This window comes from Cyrtonyx montezumae, unplaced genomic scaffold, assembly GCF_038088225.1.
Source record: "Cyrtonyx montezumae isolate F1298 unplaced genomic scaffold, pur_monq_1.0 scaffold_0, whole genome shotgun sequence".
Taxonomy (NCBI): Eukaryota; Metazoa; Chordata; class Aves; order Galliformes; family Odontophoridae; genus Cyrtonyx; species Cyrtonyx montezumae.
Genome location: NW_027071824.1, coordinates 31,489,180 through 31,510,275, shown reverse-complemented (window position 1 = coordinate 31,510,275; position 21,096 = coordinate 31,489,180). Strand labels below are relative to the sequence as shown.

Below are 21,096 nucleotides of genomic sequence, written 5' to 3'. Positions count from 1 at the left end.
TTGTGCTCAGGGAGCAGTTAAGAACTTCCTGAGACAAGGATCCACTCTTTCAGGAGGGTGAACAAAGTAAGCAGTTTGGCACATTTTATTTAGTCGTCCTTATTTTTTTATTTTTTGGTAAAAGGTCTCAAATACAGGGTATGGAGTCAGTCAGTCTTATCTGAAAACCTAACATATTGAATATATTTCTGTCTTTATAAAAAAAATTCACCAGCTTACTGTTACAGAGTAGACATGATGATTTTTAGCAGAGCAGTCCATGTCAGGATTTCCTTCCCAGCTGGCATTTTTGGCCTTCGCTAATAGGTGCATTTGATCACTTTCTGATGAGCTCATTATCACCAATCAGTGTCTCTTTTCAGTCTGTTAGTCTGCTAGTTTGGGACACTGTGCTTAGCCTCCCAATCTTCTGCGTGGAATGAAAAGATTGGTAGATGTTTACAGACTATATGAATGTTGTCTACCATCTCTGCCAAATACGTGTTCTCTCTGCAGTGGAACACATTTTATAGGTCCAGTTTTCCAGGCCTGAAAGTGATGACATATGGAAGGAAAATGCCGAAAAGTTCTTGCTGACTGTGAAGGGCAAAAGCAAACATTTCACACTTAGACTTGTGGTGGTAAGTTAACAGTGCCTGAATTTTTTTATAATTTTTTCTATTTTTTTGGTGGCTTCAGATTTCAGCTACTTTTTACATTCATATTCTAATAGGCTTGAATTGCTTAGGATGTTTTTTCCCCACAGTTACAGATTGATTACTAAGGGTCAGTACTCTCCTTTTCATCTGGAGCTAATCTGTTTTTCCATTGCTCAATAATTGATGAGGCCTTCTGAAGAATCTGTGTGATTTGGCAAGTGCAAGCTACCTTCTTGTGTGGTTGTTTAGAGGATGTTTTATCCTCAGCTTAGACCTCAAACTTTAGGCTTACATCATTTATAAAACGTTCTCCCATACTCCTGACACACACAGAAACATTGGCAATACTAGTGGATGTTTCAACTATGATATGTCAGTACCAGGGCTTTAATCAGCCCTGCATTTTTGGGTCTAAGATGCAATATACAAATTCCTGCAGCTGTAGGTAATGTTGGATTTCTGTGCTGAAGAGAGCAGAGGGGGGAGTCACTCCTTCTAATTGTCCTTAATGTGGGAAAGGACTTGATTTTGGTTTGATTGCAGAGAGCACTTTTGAAGAGGTCTGAAGATGGTCTGTAGTTGACCTTTGTAGTTTGCACAGAATGGAGATCCACAAAACTGTTTAACCAGTTTTCAGGCAAAAAGCCTCATCATACTTCTAGGTGCAACTACTGGGGAGGTGGCCAAGTATAAGTTTTCAGTTCAGTCAATCACTTGGTAGTCAATCCCAAAAATTATTAGAAAAAAATGATTGGGAGTGAATGTGTTTTCAGTGTGTCTTTTCATTGCTACGGTTTTGGAACCTCATCAAGAGTTTGCTGAAATCCATTTGAATTCCTATTGAGTTTGCTGAAATCCAGTTGAATTCCTAGTGTGCCAGAGTAGGTATTAACTGGGGAACAATAACTGCAGACTTGTGTGCTTGTATAAATGTCAGATCTACTGTGTCTCATAGGAGAAGTCACAGGGACTGTCATATCTGTCAGCTGTTCAGTTTTCACACTGATCTGAAGTCTTTGTGTCTTTCGGAGTTATCTTCTACTGAGAATTCAAGCAACTTGTCTATGTTTAGACTATTGTAAAAGAGAGATTCCTGTCAGGATTACTTGTTGTTGAGTACATGTACTTACGTACATGTTGGACTTTTGTGCATAGGTAAGGCAGTTCTTACTGTCACGTTAATCTGTTTGGAAGAAGCTGAAGAATTTGTACAAAGGCCAGTTGAAAGTAGATGAAACCCAGCATCACTCCAGTGGATCCACTTTGTGGTTGTCCATCCCTCATTTCTGTCTTGTACTTCTCTCTTGTACTTTTTTTTTCAATTTCAGCACTGCTTTTTTCCTAGATTACATCAAATTTCCATTTGTATTCATATTTCCATGTTGCCTTTAGTATTACTATAATATTTAATACAGTTGTCATAAAGTAGTTACTTACCTGGTTCTTCATCATTTCAGCCTCTTTTCTTCACAGTCCGACTGAAAATAATGCCTTGATTTTTTTTCAGGAGGTTTTGCTTTCTTTTGTTTTCTTTAGCCCAGAAAGGCAAATAAACAAACTGCATACATAAATCCAAGTCTTGCCATTTCCATGTGCACATCTAGCACTTGATTGTGCTATGAATGGGATCCCAGTGACAGAAGAAGGTATTGGAATTTGTCCTTTGTAGTGCTTTGACCTTTCTTTTTTCATGAACTGTGAGCTGTTCAAGACCATTGTTCCTGAGTTCAGGCTCCCCACAGCAATCACTACCTTAGGAACTGAATTACTTTGAATGCTGCACTGTATTTCTTTCTTTCTCCTACCTGGTGTTTAATTAAACTGCTCTTTGTTCTTATTGAGAGAGAACTTTCTTGCCTAGCTGGGAGCATGCTTCATATAAAAATACTGTTTTTGGTGGTTCCACGCTTATCATCAGAGCTATCCTGGATGCTTTCCTGTTGGTCAAACTGTAATGAGAAAAGATAAATAAAAGTGAAGCTAACTAGCAAAATAGAAACAACAGGCAGTAAATGTGCTACAGCGAGGAAAGTAACTTAATCCTTAAGGAAGTATAGGTTTTAAAATCTCAGCTGATGTCCTTCACTCAGCATCAATACCGGTAAAATTCTCTTTGCTTAAGGCCACATTTGTTTTAAATTGAACTCTTGCCATATGGCTTTCTGGCTAGGATGGTTTCTTTTGTATCCTTTGTCACTTACAGTTCTCTGTTTTGATTCCAGTTGGAAGCCATGGCTTCAGCTTCAGCTGGTGAAGCAGAGCTGATGGGCTGCAGTGTCCCTCCCTGCTCCCTGCATCAGCAGGCTCTCAGTGCTCAACAGTGTTCAGAACTGCTGAGAGGAAATCTGGACAGGGATGGGCAGCCACAAAGGCGTCTGTTGTCCTGCTGTCCAATGGGACCCAGTTTTTAACATCATTGAATGGCTTAGGTTAGAAGGGAGGGACCTTAAAGATCATAATGCTCCAGCAGTTGCTGCCACCTACCAGATCAGGCTGCCCAGGCCCCCAGCCTGGGCTTCAATGGCTCTCTAAGGATGGGGCTCAGGAGGGATGTTGAGATATGAGGAGGTTGTGGCTGCCAGCTGCACTTGGGCTGTTGGGAGAGGCTGTGGGAGAGGGGCTTGTCTGGCTGGCCAAGAGCAGGGTGAGGGGATAGCTCACAGCAGCTAACTATTGCTTGAACCTGGGCTACAAGAAAGCTGCTCCTTGGGGTTGTCAGGTTGTTTTTTTCAGGCTGCTAGGAACAGCCACAAGTTGCAGTTTGGCAGGTTTGTGTAGGACATTTGGGAAAACTTTCCCTCTGGGCAGCTGGTGCATCACAGGAGCCAGCCCCCAGGAAGACTACATGAACCCTGTCCGTGTGGGTTTTGAAGACTGAGCTGGCCTTGCTCAGTGTCAGAGGTGGTCTGGCTTTGAGGAGAGTGTCAGAGAGGAGACCTCTGAGGCTTCCTTCCAGCTTGTGTTTTGCTTTCTTTTGTTTCCCCACGGTGATCTGTGAATAAAGGCTTCTGTCTGCATGATCAGTGACTGCTGATCTTCTGAAATCTGTGCTCAGCAACTGCTCAGGAGAGCAAGAAGAGACTCTGTGGAAGCAGGTGTTTGACAGCATGGGACTGAATATTCCTTGAAAAGTGAATGGAGAGCCTCATGAAAGAAATTCTCTTTACTGTACTGATTTAATTGGCTGATTAATCTGTGTTTATAGCTGCTTCGTTTTGGTGGACTGGTGAGCAGCAGCCACCAGGGAGGCACAGCTAAGTCTGTGTGTTTAAAATGATGTTCTTGTCTTCCTGTAGGTGCTGAAACTTTGAAATAAGAGTTTATCATGCTGAACTGTTGCCCAGTGTTCTAGTGCAATAGCAGAGTTCCCTTGGAGTGTGCTGTTCTCTGTGTGTGTTATATACCTGTTTAGCACTGAAACCTTGCATTTCTTTGAGGTCTCAAAGAGAGGTCTGCAGACAGCTCTGGGAGTCACTGTGGTTCTTTCCAAAGGATAAGTTAATAGGATAAAGTTTATTGGTAGAGTGTGAGAAGATGCAACTTTGTCAGCAGATCAAGACCAGTGAAAAGTGTGGTTTAGATGCGTCACTGAACAGGAACATTACACAGAATCTGCTTTGGGTGTATGTGAGGACATGGGGGCATTAATACATAGTTCGAGTAACATAATTTAAATGGAAATAAGTAGGAACTACCAAGCTGGTGCTGGAAAGAGGATCTCACTGCTGCTCTGGAAGGGGGTACTTCCATGCACTGATGTCTACCCAGGTCTCTGCAGCTGGTACTGTCCCAGGCTCTTGTTCTTCGGACACTTCCATAGTTGCAATAGCACTGGCTTAGCCAGTGAGTGAGAGGGTTTGAGAACAGGCAAACTAGATGTTTGGGAAATCTTTGTTTTAATGCTGCTTCTTAAAAGAGTACTGCTAACTTGACAAATGGCTTGCATGAGTTGCTCTTACAGTGCAGAATGCCCAAGTGTCATGACATGGGAGTTTGTGAAGTCAAGAGCAGAGGCATTTGTAGAACAGACCTGTTAAATGTGAGGCTGTCAGTGAGCAGAAACATTAGTGAGGGATTTAGGAGAGGAGTACCTGCTTTTAATGTAGGTTGTTTTCTACAGTAAAGTTTAAAAATAGTGAAATTGTTCTGTGCTTTGTTATATGCTGACCTTTAGCACTTGCCAGAAAAATAATGTTCTTGTGTGCCTCAACTATGGAAAGGAGATTTATAAAAAATGGGGAAAGATTAAACAGGAAGGCTGCAAGACAATCCTAGTTTCTGGCAGCAGTTCTTGTACTACAGTGTGTTTTCACTTTGGGTGTCCTGCACCACCCTGTCTGAATGCCTGAGAAAAGGCATTGTAGAGTATTGAGCATCCTGCTAGGAAAGCTTCTTTCTGCAGTTGGGTTTTATAGCAAAATTAAGAAACTGTAAAATTAAATTATTTGTTCTGATGTCAGTTAAGGTGTGCTTGCAACAGGTGTATGTGGGCTGCTATATATGTCACATGCTTCATAATAACTGTGGTGGGGTTTTTTGTGTGTTTGCTTGTTTTTTGAAGAGAAGGACATGCCAAGCAGACCTCTGAGAGCTCGTGCCCAGGCTCCAGATGGCAGGTTTTCTTTTCGGTGGAGGCCACCTTATGGAGCAGGCTTCAGGAGTCCACGCAGCAGATCACAGATCCGTGGGTATGGAGAGAGCAGCCGAAGGATGAGCTATGTCCCACTGCCGCAAGAACGGCAAAGCCAGGAAGCAAGAAAACTTGGTAAGCCGGATTTCTATGATAACACCTAAGTGAGACCTGCTGCCAGACTGCCCTTGGCAGTTACCCCATCGATTTGTTCTGTGTCTTTGGTTTCTCTTTCTATATCTGGCAAGGCTGCTCTCCAGGCAAAAAGCCATCTTCTGTAAATGCTTGTTGCTTCTACGTGGCCATCGATCACATTATTGTAGCCATCAGAATGATTTCCTCTTATAAATGAAAACATTTGCTGTAAGTGTATTTGGTGTTACATGAAAATGTGATTACCAAGCTGGAAAGTATAGTACAATGTGATGCAGCATCAAAGAGAGACCGTGTGCAAGTTACCCATATTAATAGTAGAGGGAGGACAGAGAAGAAGAGGCATAGTTCACAGTCTCTTTGCACGTGGTGGGGCACCTCTCAAATCCATTGGTTCTTCTCCTCTTCTTAAAAATTGTGCCCCTGCATTATTTCAGACCAGTGGATAAAAAGCTAACCCTAATTAAATGTATTCATGTTTACCAGTAGAACGGTTCCATGATCTCCATGCTGGATTGTTACCTTCATGTGCCCATGTTCTCAGCAGTTCCCTAGGGAGGTCCTATTCACTGTGGGCTCCTGAGACAGTCAGGTTTTGGCCTTTGCTGTGCTTCCTGTCCTGTCCCTCCATACTATAATGATTTGCTCTCCTTCATTAGTTCATATGCACTTGGAGGACTTCTAGCTTGCTGTAATCATGGGGTTTGCAGCAGTTTTGTTTCTCCAGAGGCAGAAGATTTTTTTTTGGTGTAGGTTATGTAATTCTTCTCTTACCTGTCTGTTCGGTGAGCTCTTCTACATTGAGTGGGCTCAAGGTCTGCACTAATGGCTCTTACTTTGACCTTCTTCCTGGAAGTTTCAGCTGTTCAGATGCATTTGCTCAAGGTTAAACTTCTTAATCTCTCCTGTATATTGGAAGCTTATCCCACAGACAGTCTGGTCATGGATTACAAGGCTGGGGATAGTTCAAAAATCACACATGGCTGCCAGAATTCCTGGCGTTGTAAACTAAATATCTATTTCCTCTTTTATTTTGTAGGCTTTGTACAAAAAGAACATACTTATCTTGGTCTATCCAAAGAGAGAGAACTTCTAGGTCACCCTTTATCAGTTATTCCAGGGTTTCACAGCCTTTCCTAGCAGGGATCTCCTAACTATTCTCATCCCTTCTCTTCACTTTTCATCTTTTTTCATCTTTCTTCTGAGAACAGCTCTGGAAAGAGACTCACTGTAGCTGACAGTGGTTCCACGTCTGTGCTAATGTTGTGTTGGCAATCCAGTACTCTTCTGGTTTCCCTATAGTGCCTGGCTGCTGTGTTTGCTGCTGCTGCTTCTGTTTCTTATACTTTCATCTGTACTCTAAGTTTCTTCAGGATGAGGTTGTCTCTAGGTATTAGATATTGTGGGGTTTTGTTTTGTTTTATCGTTTCTTTTTAGCCACAGTTTTGGTGGATATTCAATATTATAGTGCATCTTGATGAGAAATTCTATATAATGTGATTTCAAGTATCTTGTTTTTATTGCTTTTAAACTTCACTTTTTTCAAGATGGAGGACAAATATTTTTTGAATAATCAAATGATCAGGAGAAGAGCTCAAACCTAGAATACAGAAATCTTGTAAGGTGTTTTTTTCATGTTAATAATTTCCTTTCCCACTTCTAGAACCATCTTTATTGTTCTTACCATATGCGCTGTGAAACTTATGAAATATTATGTGAATAACAATAATGAATGAATCAAAATAAATTACTGATCCTTTTGTATCTTAAGAAATAATGAAATGTGTTTCTACCTGTAAAGACTGAAGTTTTTTGGTTTTTTTTTGTTGTTGTTGTTTACAAATACAAGTTTACAGAAGAGACTGTTTTTTCCCTCCACATACAGCCTCTGAATCAGTTCATGTGGTTTCTTTGCCATCACGGAGTACCCAAGGACGCAGTCAACCTGTCTATAGGTCATCCTTAACTAAAAGGAAAGTCATAGGTATGTTTCTTTTACATCAACTATTGATTCTTGGAGACATTTGAATGAATTAAGATAGCTTTCTGTTTTTCGACTGCAAGTGCCTGAGGTAGGTTTTTCTGTGTGGGTTTTAAAGAGCTTCATGGTTGTCTCTGCTCCTCTGACTCACGCAGTATTAATAAAATAACAGAATATTACAATATGGTTGAGTTTTTGCTGTTTTTTCTTTATTGTTTTTAATCTCCTCTGCTGCAGCTATTGGCAGACCTTACAGACTGCAGTAACTGCATGTGAAGACTTGATTAAATTGAAGCCAGCACCTCCACAACTGGATGCCTTTTTGTCACACTTCTGCCTTGTTTTCTGCAGGGTTGATTTCCAGTCAGCAGTCACAGGAGATTGGAACAGTGTAGGGTGGATGGATTTGTTTCAAGTATTTGTTGGAAAATACCTTTGTCAGAACTTGCATATTCTTTGTGGAGGTGCTTCCACCAACTTCTCATGCTTGCTTTCTCCTTTCACATGCTCCCATTGCAAGCAACCACTTTTAGGAGAAAGGCAGAGGTTTCCACTTCTGTGGCTTGTTTATGAGATGCTGCCATCATGAGAGGTGGTGAAAAATGTGTGTTCTTTGCAATTAGGTCCTCTAAGCCACTTTTGAGTAGTAGATAAGACCTCTTCACCACTGTAGAGGTGAGTTTGTTTACACTGGAAAATCTTGTATTGTCTGAGAACCATCTGTACTAAAAACCCATTTGGAAGAAGTGAAATGTGCTTTGTAGCTGCTTGTGTGAGCAAAATATTAAATGACTGTGAAATATATGAGTACTCAAGTCCTCTAATCAAATACGTGTGCTTTTCCAGTATTGTTGTCTTTGCTATACAACCATGTGGTCTGTCTATTATAGCATAAATTACTGAGTTCTTTTTTAATTTGATTTAATGAGTTCTCAACTATTCTTGTTATTGATGTGCCATTTTTTCTAATTTAAGAGGAGGAAGAGGTGGAGGTGGTTCAGGACATAACTGTTCGAGTGATGTCCTCTCAGTCTGTGCTCGTTGCTTGGACGGACCCACAGTATGAGAAGCAGAAGGTTGCAGCAAACAGGTAGTCAGCCCACGTGTCCTTTTCTGAATAGATAGTAGAGGTGAAATGCTGACAGTGCAGTACTGATTCCTTCTGCATTTATTTAACAGTTGGTAATAGGAACAGTTTAGCTTTGGGTACAGGAGCTTGAGTAACTCTGTGATAGTGGCTGGTAGGGAGTGCTTCACCATTTGGAGAAAAAAATAAGCAGAGAAACCACCGTGGGATGGGGCTATGCAGCAGCATGGGGCTGGGACCTTGGAGGCTGTTGTTTTTGCTCTGCTGATGTGCTTTGTGTTTGAACTTTTGTTTTCCTGTATCTAATCCCAGACAGTACAATGTTCGTTATCGGGAAAAAGGAGAATCAGCAAGGTGGGACTACAAGCAGGTGTCCAACCGACGGGCACTGGTGGAGAACTTGGCACCAGACACCATGTATGAGTTTGCAGTCCAAATCATGGATGGAGAAAAGGAAGGCAAATGGAGCGTGTCTGTTTTTCAGCGAACCCCGGAGGCAGGTGTGTATAGAAAGGTTCTGGTGCTGCTGCAGTGAGAAGGGAGTGGGAGAGGTGGTTTGGGTATGACTGGGAAACAGCACAGCAGCTTGGACTTGTCTCTTCCTTTGGATGTATCAGCCTTATGCAGAGATGTAAATGGGCATGTGTGGACTTGAGCTCTGTATGTACTTTGTATTTGTCTTTGAAATGAGCATATAGGCGTTTCTGCTATGGGAAGAAGGAGCAAAAAGCATACACCATGTGGGTCATGCTTTCTTAATTGCCTTTTCTATGTCTCTCTGTTTTACAGCTCCTACAAGTGCACCTGAAAATTTAGATGTTTGGCCATTGAAGGGTAAGCCAACCTCTGTAGCAGCATCCTGGGATGCTCTCCCAGAGAGTGAAGGAAAAGTCAAAGGTAAGTCATCACTCTCAGTTTGTAACTCTGGAAAGGATCTAATCTTCTCAAAAGCAGACTGCCGCACTACAGCAAGCTGAAACTGCTTACTGTGCCTGGGACTACTTGGTTTGTTAGTGGCTCACACCCAAGCAAGGTTTCCTTGTTTCCAGCCCAGATTCAGCTTCTGCACAGCTGGGAAGCCATCAACTTGTCCCCAGGATATCACAAAGCACATATGTATTCTTACCTCTTCATCATTAAGCAGGTTGAAATGGAGCTCAGGAAGGATGTTTCCCAATAGATTTGTAACAGTTAGGCAACAAAAACAAACAAATAAATACGTAAATAAAAGTTAAGGAAGAGTTGAGTGGCTGACAAGAAAATGAGTGAGATTGTACTGTTTAATTTCTGGCTTATTGTGGAAGGGAAGCCTCTGCTTATAAAGCAAGCACAAATAGAGATTTCAGCAGATTTCACAAGTAAAACTTGTGCAGTGTAGCATTGCCATATGAGGGTGGAAAGCTCATTTGTCAGTAGCATTACTTGCATAGAATGTTTTAAAAAAATAAAAATAAAAAAGCTTTCTTGGATTTTTTTCCCCCTTTTTATCTCCAAAAAGAAATAGGCAGGATTTTTGGCTGCCCTCATTCCTCATGATTGATGAGATTGTGTTCTCCAGTTACACAAGTTTCTGGAAGTGTCTTATCAGCACTGTAGCATCTCAGAGTTTAAAAAGTCCCAATCCTGGAGGGAAGTGTACTGTGACCCTGTAAAAGATCTACTGTATGCATTCTTCAAGGCAGTGTTGGAATTCTTTCCTCTTTGAAGTCAGAAGGAATTTTGCCAATTACTTCAGTAGAACTGAAATTCTGTCTAAGAATTACTATTTCTTGAAGTAAGATCATGCAGGGACATTATCTGAAATTTAAAATCTGCTCCTAATTTTGAGCAGCCTGTAAGCCTTCTTCCAAATTGGTCTGCTGATCTTTAGATGATTCAACCAGATGGAAGGTCTGAACACTTATATGCACTTGATATATCATTACATTTTGCTTGGGTATGAAGTATTACAAGAGAAACCTTATATTTAAACTAAATAAGCAGCATACATGATATTTACACTGGCTAAGTGAAACCACTGAATTAGCACTTCATAGTCATTTCTTTCCCTTTTACGTATTTATACCACATATTAAAGAACTGCCCTCTGGTAGCCATTTGAAAGCTACCAGGAGTAACGCCAGTGTTTCTGTAATTAAAATGTTTCCTCTGCATTCCAAAACAAACAAACAAACAAAAGTCTAAATCAAAGTTCACGATGCCTTCTGATACCGTGTGGTGTTTGTTTTGTCTCGGCAGCAAATATGCTTCCATACTGATGACTTTTTTTCTTGGTTTTGACGTCATGTGCTTGGATTATTTCTTAATGCAATTAATGCAGTCTCATTTTTAGATTAAAAAAGAATAATTTCCATGTTCTTAGTAGTGTTATGCTTCTAGAGTTTTTCATTTATTCACGTGGAGTTTATATGGCTTCTTACAGACCAAGGCAAAAGACAAGGAAACCTGCATGTGGCTAAGCTCCTCTTCGTGCCCACAATTATCCCTTTCTACAGAAAACTAGTAGGGTACATGTGCAATCCTAATCTGAAAGATGAGAGCAAGGCAAATTTCTTAAGTCATCTCAGTCATTAAGTCATTGAAATGATTCGTTTTTATCTTTCTATTAAGATGAACAAATATTTATTTAACTTATCTATCTATAGATATATCATGTCTTTGTACTCCAGCTATTGACTCGGCGTGCATTGCTAGTGTATTAATTTTAGTAATGCACGTTCTAATTCATCCTACCCATACAGTCTGTCCGCTGGAAACAGGACTGTTTTCAGTTTCCTCCTTCCAACCGTCTGCCAAATCATTTCAGAATACATTCTTTCATACGCCCCTGCTCTCAAGCCTTTTGGAGCAAAGTCCATCACCTACTCTGGAGCTACAACATCAGCCATAATAGATGGTCTGCAGGCTGGGGAACGCTATATTTTCAAAATTCGTGCAGCAAACAGGAGGGGACCCGGTCCTCAGTCTAAAGCCTTCAGTGTTGCCATACCAGCAGGTAAGCACCAAGCCACTCACTAATTGCTTAGTCTGTCTCTACTTGCCTTGGTTCCACTTGTGTTTACTCTGTGACTTTTCTTAGCTTCTCCTGCACACCCTTCATCTAACCCATGGGATTTTACTTCTTCAACACTCTTTTTGCTAACTCTTTTCATCATCACATTGTCCAGAGATACTTGAAGATAAGCATTCATTGCTCTGTAACATGTGACGTTATGGACATTGTAACATTTTAAATAAGGGCACACCATACTCTATTCCCTGGTATGCTGCAGGAATACATGTGCTCTTGCTATGCAAAGGCCAAGTAAAACTATACTAAACAGTTGCACTGTTCCTTACAACTCCTGCTCTTTAAAGTCAGCTAAACTGGTCTGCCTCCTTGCCAAAGAGGTGCTGTTGTGGGGATTTACTGAGTTCTAAACTAAAAATGTATCCTGCCTCAGACAGAACAATGCAGCATACTGTTGTAAACATGACTGAGTTCTGCTAATGGTACGATTCTGCTGACTGAATGTTGCAGTCCTCACTTTTAGATTTTTTATTTTAATTGCTTGTAGTTTTACGTGAGTTATGAAAAATCCACAGAAGTGGATTAGTACAGAGATAAATACCATCTCACCATCTCTTAAGTAGTCTTGTTCTTGCTACCTGACTGGTTTCTCTTCTTGTATTTTGTTCTGCTATTGCTACGAATAAACACAATCATTTTTTTTTTTTTCAGATCGTAATGAGGATTCAGTTGCTCAGCAACAAACAAAGGTTCAAGACAATTCAGAGGCTAAAAAACCTGTGAATGCTGGTTCATCTCCTTCTCAGAGATCCTCTATTTCTTCACAAGGGCAGGTGTCACTTTCCTCTAAGCAGTCATCTGTTCATTCACCTGGTGCTGGGGATAAAAAGAATCTTCTTTCTGAATATAAGAATAAAGTCTTGACTCGAGGAGGTGTTCTGAATAAATCTCAGTTACCTTCCAGAAGGACAGGAGAGCTGGAACTCGATCTCCAATCTACTGAAGTGACAGAGGATCATGATTCATCAGAAGAAGCTCCAACGGCATTACCAAAAGCCCAGGATCACAGGAGGATTGTTAGACCCTTGTCCTCCAGTCGGACCATCCATCCTGTTCTTGCCTCAGGGGGGACCCCTGTTCGAACTCGCACATCAGAGTTGTCACGACAGAGTAGCACAGAGAAACGTGAGCCATCAGCACTGTCACCATCCTCTGCACAACGCTCTTCTGCCTCATCTGTTCCAAAGTACTCAGATAATGAAACAAAGCAACTGAGGCAAAGTAACTCTAATGTGCCTTCTCCTAAAGCCTCTACCCATTCTCTGCCTGCCAAAAATAATGATCTTTCTGGCAATGTGGAAGAAAGGCCAGATCCTTTGCTGGTGAAAGTGCCTTCTAAAACAACAGAGTCTGGTCTCCTGGGTTTACCATCGAATCGGCAGTCTGTTGTAACTCATGAGGTGGACCCAAGTCATCCAAGTGTGTCTTTGCCTAAAAAGACATTCTCTTCTCATCTTCCATCACAAAAAACCCATAAGACCTTCCCCTCAGAACCTCTGCAGAAGGTACAAACCAGTCCTTCCTTACTTCATTCCAGGGGCCGGCGGCTGCCATCTCCTGTTTCATCCCAGAGTAATGAAGAATTGCAGGAAGATGATGATGAGGATGTAACAGAAGACAGTGACCGAGCCAGCAGCCACTCTATGTTTCCTAAGGAGTTGTCCACTTCTAGGGGATTGCCTACATCTTTCTCTCAGGGAAGCTCAAGTTCATCTCTCTCAAAGCAACAGCAGCCAGGTTCTCAGGTACCTTCTTACAAATCAAAGCTTACTCAGCCTGACTCCAGTTCTGCCAGTGGTAAAGTAAAAGACAACCAGTATAATTCAAAGTTGTCATCCATGTCAAGACAAACTCATCCCTCATTACCTAGTCAGTCAAGGGCTGCTACAAGAATAGTGTCCCATACAGAGAAAAAATATGACCTGTTACCATCTAAAATGTCCCAAACTGCACTTCCTCGAAAAGTTCCTTCTTCATCCTCTTCTAAATCTCGTCAGTCAGTTTCTGATGAAGAGAATGATGATAGCAGTGAGTATGGTCAGAAAGAGGTGGAAGAGAAACCTACATCTTTGGCAGCAAAGTGGTCCCCTTCTCTTTCTAGAGATAATAAAAAAACATATGATGACACTACTAGCAATAAGAGGAAATCTATGGACAGTCTTCTACCTCACAAACTGAGATCTGAAGAGGAAGAGAAGGAAGGAACTCCAACATTAAAAATTTCTTCTCCTGAATCACCAGGCAGCTCTGCTGTAGCATCACGGATTATTCATTCTTCTAACAAACATACCCCATCTAAACCAAGCTTCATCTGGCCACATTCTTCTCAATCTACAACCACACACACTGTTCCTCCAGCAGTTTCCTCTTCCACTTTGTCCCCTCGCCAACGACTATTGAACTCCAGGCTACGGAGCCCTTCCCAGCGGCAGTTTGTTAGACCTCCTTATAGACAAGGTATCTTGTCTTTGTTCTAGTACTGTTGCTGAATTGAGGTTTTCATAAGATCAACAATTAGATGAAAAGTTCTCTATCAGAAAGCAAACTAAGTTGTTCGGTATAACATAGTTATTTCAGATGTTTTCAGGGAGCCCTGTTTTTGAGGACGTTGTCTGATCTGTGTGATGTGCTCTAGGCCTTTGGTCCTGCAGTCTGATCTGCAAAGGGTCCAATTATCCATAATGATTTCTGGGACTTCAGATTAGGAAAGTTGTTCTGTTTAATAATGATACATTCTCTCACTACACTTCCCAGATATTTACAAAGTTCAAGAATATCTTAATGGCTGTGTTTCCATCTCTGCTGCAATGCATGGCAGCCCAAACATGCTGTTGAATTAGGTCTGTTATGGCTTCTGAGATCCAGCAGTGATGTTACATGTTGGTTCAGCTGCTTACTGTTTGAATATTGATTACAGATTCTGAGATGTATCATAATGAGGAAGTCTGGAATATATGCATCTGTTTAACAAAGTTAAGGGTTGCTAGTAGGAGTCTTCTTAGAGCCTTTACCAGTAAAACACCTATACGGGATTTGCATGTAACCATATATTCATAAGAGGTTTTGAAGACCTTTGCTTTTTGTGGTTTGTAGTATGCACAGTTTTTGTCTAACCAGTGTATTTTCTTATGTATTTCAGGTTACAATGGCCGACCTAATCTTACAACGAAGAATGGAAATGGAAAAATATTAGCTGGTAATAATGGAAAACCAAGTGGACAGAGAGTAATCAATGGCCCTCAAGGAACAAAGTGGGTAGGGTGACCTCTGCACATTCGAGATGCTTTGGCCTTTTGTTTTACTTTTTCACTGAGAAAAGAGAAGAAACACTGTCCCTAGTCAAAGAAGCTGTAAAATGAGGTCATGTTTAATGATGTAATTCCACTGTTTAATTAAAATCTAAAGATAAATACTCCATTTCATTATTCAAACATTTCAAATATCTAATTTAAAACCCTGAATGCTTAACTACAGTGTTACTCCCATAGGCTTAGCGAAATATTTTTCCTCACTGTCAGTGGAATTTGTGCTCCCCAGTGACTCAGGACACTGCTGCACAATGTGAATAGTAATTGTCCAACATAGTTCCCATGAAAGATGGGCACTGTGATGATGCTTCTTCCAAATTCATGCTCCTGGGAGAAGCTCATGAACAAGACTGTCAGCATGAGAAGTTGCTCCATAAATGGCATGGTGCTGTAAAAACAAGTATGTCACAGTATTTTCCTGGGGTGACAGGCCTCGAAGTTATACTTTTTACTGTTCTGTGTTTCAGTCAGATTTCTAGTGGTACTTTCAGAAGAACTTGGCACCATTAATGGCAAGTCCTGCTAGATGCCTAAATGCTTGCCTTTTACCTTTCCAGTCAGTTTATAACCAACCAGTGTAGCGAAGAAAATAGTGTTTCATGTGTGGCTGTTCGAACACTGAGTAGGGTAAGGCTCTGACCAGCTTCAGTGGTGTCAGTAGAGCTGCTCATACAGTAGAACACTACATGATACAAGTAAAAGAAGGGGCATAATACCAATTATTTTATGGCCATTTCAATCTTCTTGATTGTATTAGAGGAGCACAGAGAATTGCACCAGGTAACTCACATTCAAGGGAGGCATTTTGAAAAGCAAGTCCAAGACCCTTTAGATAGACTTCAGAAAGTGGGCCAGAGAGGTGCTAGGGAGACTGTGGGGCATCTGTCCCTGCTGCAGCAGAGGAGGACATTGCTATATGCAGAACCTTCTAAATATTTTGTAAAGCAAGAGAAATAGTCTGTCATCATCTGGTGCCTGGAGGCCTCCAGAGACTGCAACAGCAGGCGGCCTGATCTCGTGATTTACTTTCCTCCTGCTGCAGTCTTTTCTGCAACACCAAATTCAAGTTTTTCCTTGCCAGCTTGAATGTGCTGCTCTTATCCTCTTCCCAGTTCTTTCTCAGCAGCTAGCAGCTTTTGTATTTTTGTGTTCTGTGGCACAGTGTATATTAACTCAGGTTAAAACAGCACACAGTTCAGCTGTTTTGGGCTGAAACAGCAATGAGGACTGGATTTGAAGTAACCTCTTAAATTCAGTCCAGACTCTCAGGCAGATTTGTTTTATGAGACAGGCTTTTCTTCAGTCTCCTACCTCACTTAAAATCTTAGTTACTTTGTTTTCACTGCTATTTCAATCTAAATTAACTAGTTTAATTTTTCTCTTTTTTTGATTAGTGGGTATGCTTTTAAGTACTGCTTTTAAAAGGACTTGGGGTCACACTCAGATAAGCATTACATTAATCTGCTTTAGGAGTAGTGCAGCCCAAGCAACTCAGTGCAACAAGTCAAGGGAGTTGCTCCTGTACATGCCAGCACTACAGAAGCCAATACATATTTGGTGCTTGTGCAACTCTGGAGCCTAGCTCCTGGGGCCTTCTTCAGCAGTAATTTTTCAGTGATTCCTATACTCACTTCCAAGTCTGTCTGAAGGTGTTGTACATGTTCTTCATCACACTTAACATCTGAATTTCCCCAGGATTTCTGCTGCTGTGAAATTTCATTTCATATTCTCTTATGTTAGCTAAATTTGAGTCCCATCTGTTCCTTTTAGATTGTAGATCTTGACCGAGGACTAGTGCTAAATGTTGAAGGAAAATACCTCCAAGATTCCCAAGGCAACCCACTTCGAGTGAAATTAGGAGGGGATGGACGTACAATTGTTGGTAAGTTGCAGCTTCCATTTTACAGAAAAAATACATACAAAATACAAGAAAAAATACAGGAAAAAATACAAAAATACATACAGAAAAATACAAAGTTTTTGTGCACATGGTACAAATCTTTGAGCCATTCAGGGCTCCAAGCATTCCTAGGTCTTGTGCAAGCCATTTGGGATTACTGTACTTCAGGTCACCATCAGTCAGCGCATCTCAGGATCTGGGGATGCATGAGGGCACAATGCAGGGTTCTTGAGTATGATGCATCAAGAATCATCCAAGTCTTTCCCACATGTATGAGCATTAGAAGGGACTGCAGAACTGAGCCAGAATAGAGATTGATAACTTGTTTGTTTATTTCTGTACATAGAAATAATTATTCCCCTACTTGAACTGTACCAGTCATGTATATGTAATGGTTTTTTGTTTGTTTGTTTTCTGACACTGACTACAAATAGCGAAAAGCCCTGTGTATGATTTGTGAAAACACTGCTGGTTTGATATCACTTAATCTGAATATTTATCTTAAGTGCAGATTCAGTGCCTGCAGGAAACCTGTGATTATAATAAATGAAATATTTTGCCTTTGTTCTCTCCTAGACGAAAAGGGTGCCCCAATGGTGAGTCCTGATGGATTACCTTTGTTTGGACATGGCAGATTTAGCAAGCCTGTAGCAAGTGCACAAGATAAACCAATAATAAGCCTTGGAGGAAAACCTCTAATTGGTCTTGAAATGATTAAGAAAACAACGACTCCTTCTACTACTACTACAACAACACCTCCAACAACTACAACACCTACTACTACAACTACAACCACCACAACAACTGCTACAACTACCACTCCCGAACCAACTACAACTGAACTTCCCACTGAGAAACCACCCCCTACCTGTCCTCCGGGTACCTATGCACAGTATGATGACGAGGGCAAGTTGCTGTTAGGGTTTGATGGCCTGCCAGAGTGCAATGCAGAAGGTAACTTCTTTTTTTACTGTTGGAAATTGTTTGGTTGTGCTTTTTGTACAGCATGCTTGGATAAACATAAAGCAGAAAAGAATCTACTTCTGAAGGTTGTGGTCCTCATGATAAGATAAGGAGCTGAGATTAGAGGAGCTACAGAAGGGTTTGCATATTAAATGTTTTATATTTTTTTACTAGGAAATGTCAGTTTTCCCCTGAGCTGAAGCTTATCACAGAAATATATTGATTTCAGGAAAATCCTCACCTTTTGTTGAATCCAGTCTTCTCACAAGTCTTCTGAGCTTGTTCCTATCAGGTTTTATCCTTTCATCGCTTGAATGTTGCATTGAAAATCAGTTAGCTACTTATTTTACAAAACTGGATCAAGGACCACCATGGCAGTCCTTATTCTTTCCACTTACAGGTAGACTCCAGCTCAGTCTACCCAGGGGCAGCAGAAGCATGGCTATAACCTAAAGAAAGAATTGGTAGTCAGACATCTGCCATCTGGAGTAGCTAGTTTCAATGGGTAACTACGCCTGTTTACCTTTTCCTCGTACACCTGTGTCTCTGAAGCTGAAGTAGATATACAAGTAGGTTATGTAACCATTGCCTGAGAATTTGAACTGTCACATTGAAGAGTACAGAAGATATGGAAAGATGTGGCATCAGCAAATAGTAGTGAGTGTGAAGATGGCAGCTTTGGAAATGATCTGAGAAGACAAAAAAATTTCTTACCAGTTTCATTGGGTAAGTAATAAGGTAGAGACGTTATTGCCTTAAGCAGATGGAATTACAATAATTTGTCAGATAAACATTAGTGTTATATTTAGCCCCATGGTTGTCTATGTCATTAAATGTTTCTTTGAAGATTTTTAATTTTCCCTTTGGTACTTTCACTGCTTTTATATTTAGTTATGAATGTGTTATAAATATTTCTGTACGTGGTCAGCGTGATATTTTCAAAGTTTCCTGAATGGGACTGTATTTTTGGTACTGTCTCTCCCATTCCCACCACCTGTGCTGTTTGATACCTGAATGACTTCTGAAAATGTATAAGAATAATAACATTTCATGAAGCATGTCTGTTCTAAATCCGGGAACAAGCTCCAAATAAAAAGCTCTGGAGTATTATTTTTAGGAAAGATTTAGGAGAAGTGTGGATTAAGGAATTTTCTTGTGATTTTTAGGAACATGTAAAAACATCATGCATGGTAGAAAGCAAAATAAAACCCTCAACGTACACCAGGTAGCGTGATGATGTGTTGAACTTTGTCAGAGCCATGAACGAGAAACTGTTTTTGTGCACGTTGTGTGTTCAGTGAGAATGACTCTCAAAGTCACTCCTAAACTGTCTGGCCTTTCAACAATAAGTCTGCAAATGCATTGAGGTGTACAATTACAAGATGGTACTGGATTTCTACTCCTTACTGTTACATAACTTGAGCAGCATTGCTTCCTACCTAACAAGTATGAAAGTTTGCCTGAAGAGTGGTTATTAGGATTTTCTTCCATCTGTTTTTTTTCCCTGTTCATCCTGGTGTCCTACTTCAACAATTAATGAATGCAGTGAAACAACCTGCCTGTTCCACAGAGGAAAGAAAGCATGAAGATAGTAATTACTTAACAATTGCTGTTTGTTTGTTTAACAAGTGCAATGTCTGTTTTGAGAGGGATAAACAACTACTGCTTAAATTATCAAAACATTTCATACTGTTCTCCATTGAAGGTTTCCAAATCATATTTTAATTTTGTCTTTCATTTTAATCTGCATCTGGAAAATGCTCCAGTTCATTTAGTGAAATGGTTATTATTCCAAAGCTTGATATTTTGTTTCTGAGAGCTTTACTCCTAAAACAGTCAGAGGCTGCAAGTGCCAAAAAACACCACCACGTGTTCTACTTAAGCTTTGGCAAATTCTCTTACTCTCTGGCAGAAATTTTGCTTAACCCAACAGAATATATTACCAGCATTTCACTTGATTCAGCAGTCTTGAACTTTCAGGAAGGGGATTGACTCTGCTGGAGTGGTTTGACAGTGAAATCAGTTAGATTTTTTGGTGATCTCACACAGATTAAAAGTGGAGCCTCAGTCACTTGCTTTGTGTGATAAAATCAATTGGCGCTTGAGCAGTTTTCACAGATGGCAAAAGACCATGGGAAATGAGATAGCATTACTTGTTACGGGCAGGGTTAACTGAAAAGATGCAACAAGGGTGCTTAGAGCAAGCTGGGGAAACACAGCTGGTATATGTGGAGAAAATGATAATAACAGGTCTTCTGGGGACAACCCCATCTTCTTCATGCCATTGCTAGTGCTCACAAAACACAGAAAGTGAAACAGAAGAGTCTGCACAGATATAAAAATTGAAAATACAATCTATTCATTTATGCTGGATTCTATATAAACAAAGGCTGAGCATTTAATAGGACTGAATGAGTTGAAATCTACCTACAATAGACTTCAAATTTCTAGCACATCTGAGCCTCCTGATGACTCTGATGGGGTCAAAGAGAACAGTGTGCATTACTGTTCTGATACTGGCTGATACCAGTGTGGTGAGAAGATCTGCATAATTCTGCAGAAAATCTAGACTGTCAAAGTGGCTCTCAAGGGGCTGATCTTCTGTAATGTACTAAATGTAGCCTAAATGTACTCTTAGAAAATGTCAGAATTGGTGTGAAAGTCTGGCAAGAATTAACCAATTTCCTGTGTTTTCATAGCTTAGTTTGGAGTTGAAATTACTGCTGTGTTATTCATTTTTAAAAGAAACTTCACATAGTAGAAAAGAAAATGGTCTTTTACAATAATTGTTGGTTCTAAATTTTAAAAAAGCAATACAATATGTATCATTCAAATTCGTAGTTTTATTACTGGGAGTTGAAAATTTCCAGTCTTCATAGTACTGACCTGGTGAAAATCACATTTCTTTCTCTCATGTCAAGTAATACACAAACTCCAAATTCAGCATAGTTACCCGGAGGTCTTTGCTGACTGTCTCTTCTATTTGCACACTGCCCTCCCCTCAACCTCAGTGTTCAGCTGAAGACTTCTGATTTTACCTGCTGTGGGTTTCAGCACCACACTTCTGATATTTTTGCATTGTTTTCCATGGTTGATCTGAGCTTTTTGTACTTACAATATCGTGGAGAAATTTCTCCAAGCACGCTGGGTAGCCTTCAGAATTCACAAGATGAGTTACCTGGCAGTTGGTGTATCAGGTGCTACATACCTGCTCTGCAAAGAGATTAAGATGATTTACATGAGTGGCAATTTAGAAGCATTTGCATTAGCCTTCGGGTTGAACTGGGGGGTTTTGATGTGCACCTCCCAGTCATCTTTACTTGCCGTGCTTTTGTCTGTATCTTGGGGCAATCTCTGTGAACAATT

The 21,096-nt window shown here is 40.5% G+C and overlaps 1 protein-coding gene across 2 annotated transcripts in view; it reads left to right on the top strand.

Moving 5' to 3' along the window:
- Positions 1-5,207: 5,207 nt before the first annotated feature.
- FNDC1 (fibronectin type III domain containing 1) overlaps positions 5,208-21,096 on the top strand; it is a 35,953-nt gene continuing 20,064 nt past the window's right edge. For both annotated transcript variants that reach the window (XM_065731527.1, XM_065731517.1), the window contains exons 1-10: positions 5,208-5,403; positions 7,307-7,405; positions 8,378-8,492; positions 8,802-8,989; positions 9,279-9,386; positions 11,296-11,484; positions 12,211-14,016; positions 14,699-14,814; positions 16,638-16,749; positions 17,344-17,721. In XM_065731527.1, the coding sequence (XP_065587599.1) occupies positions 5,208-5,403; positions 7,307-7,405; positions 8,378-8,492; positions 8,802-8,989; positions 9,279-9,386; positions 11,296-11,484; positions 12,211-14,016; positions 14,699-14,814; positions 16,638-16,749; positions 17,344-17,721 (3,307 nt within the window). The remainder of the gene's footprint in view (positions 5,404-7,306; positions 7,406-8,377; positions 8,493-8,801; positions 8,990-9,278; positions 9,387-11,295; positions 11,485-12,210; positions 14,017-14,698; positions 14,815-16,637; positions 16,750-17,343; positions 17,722-21,096) is intronic.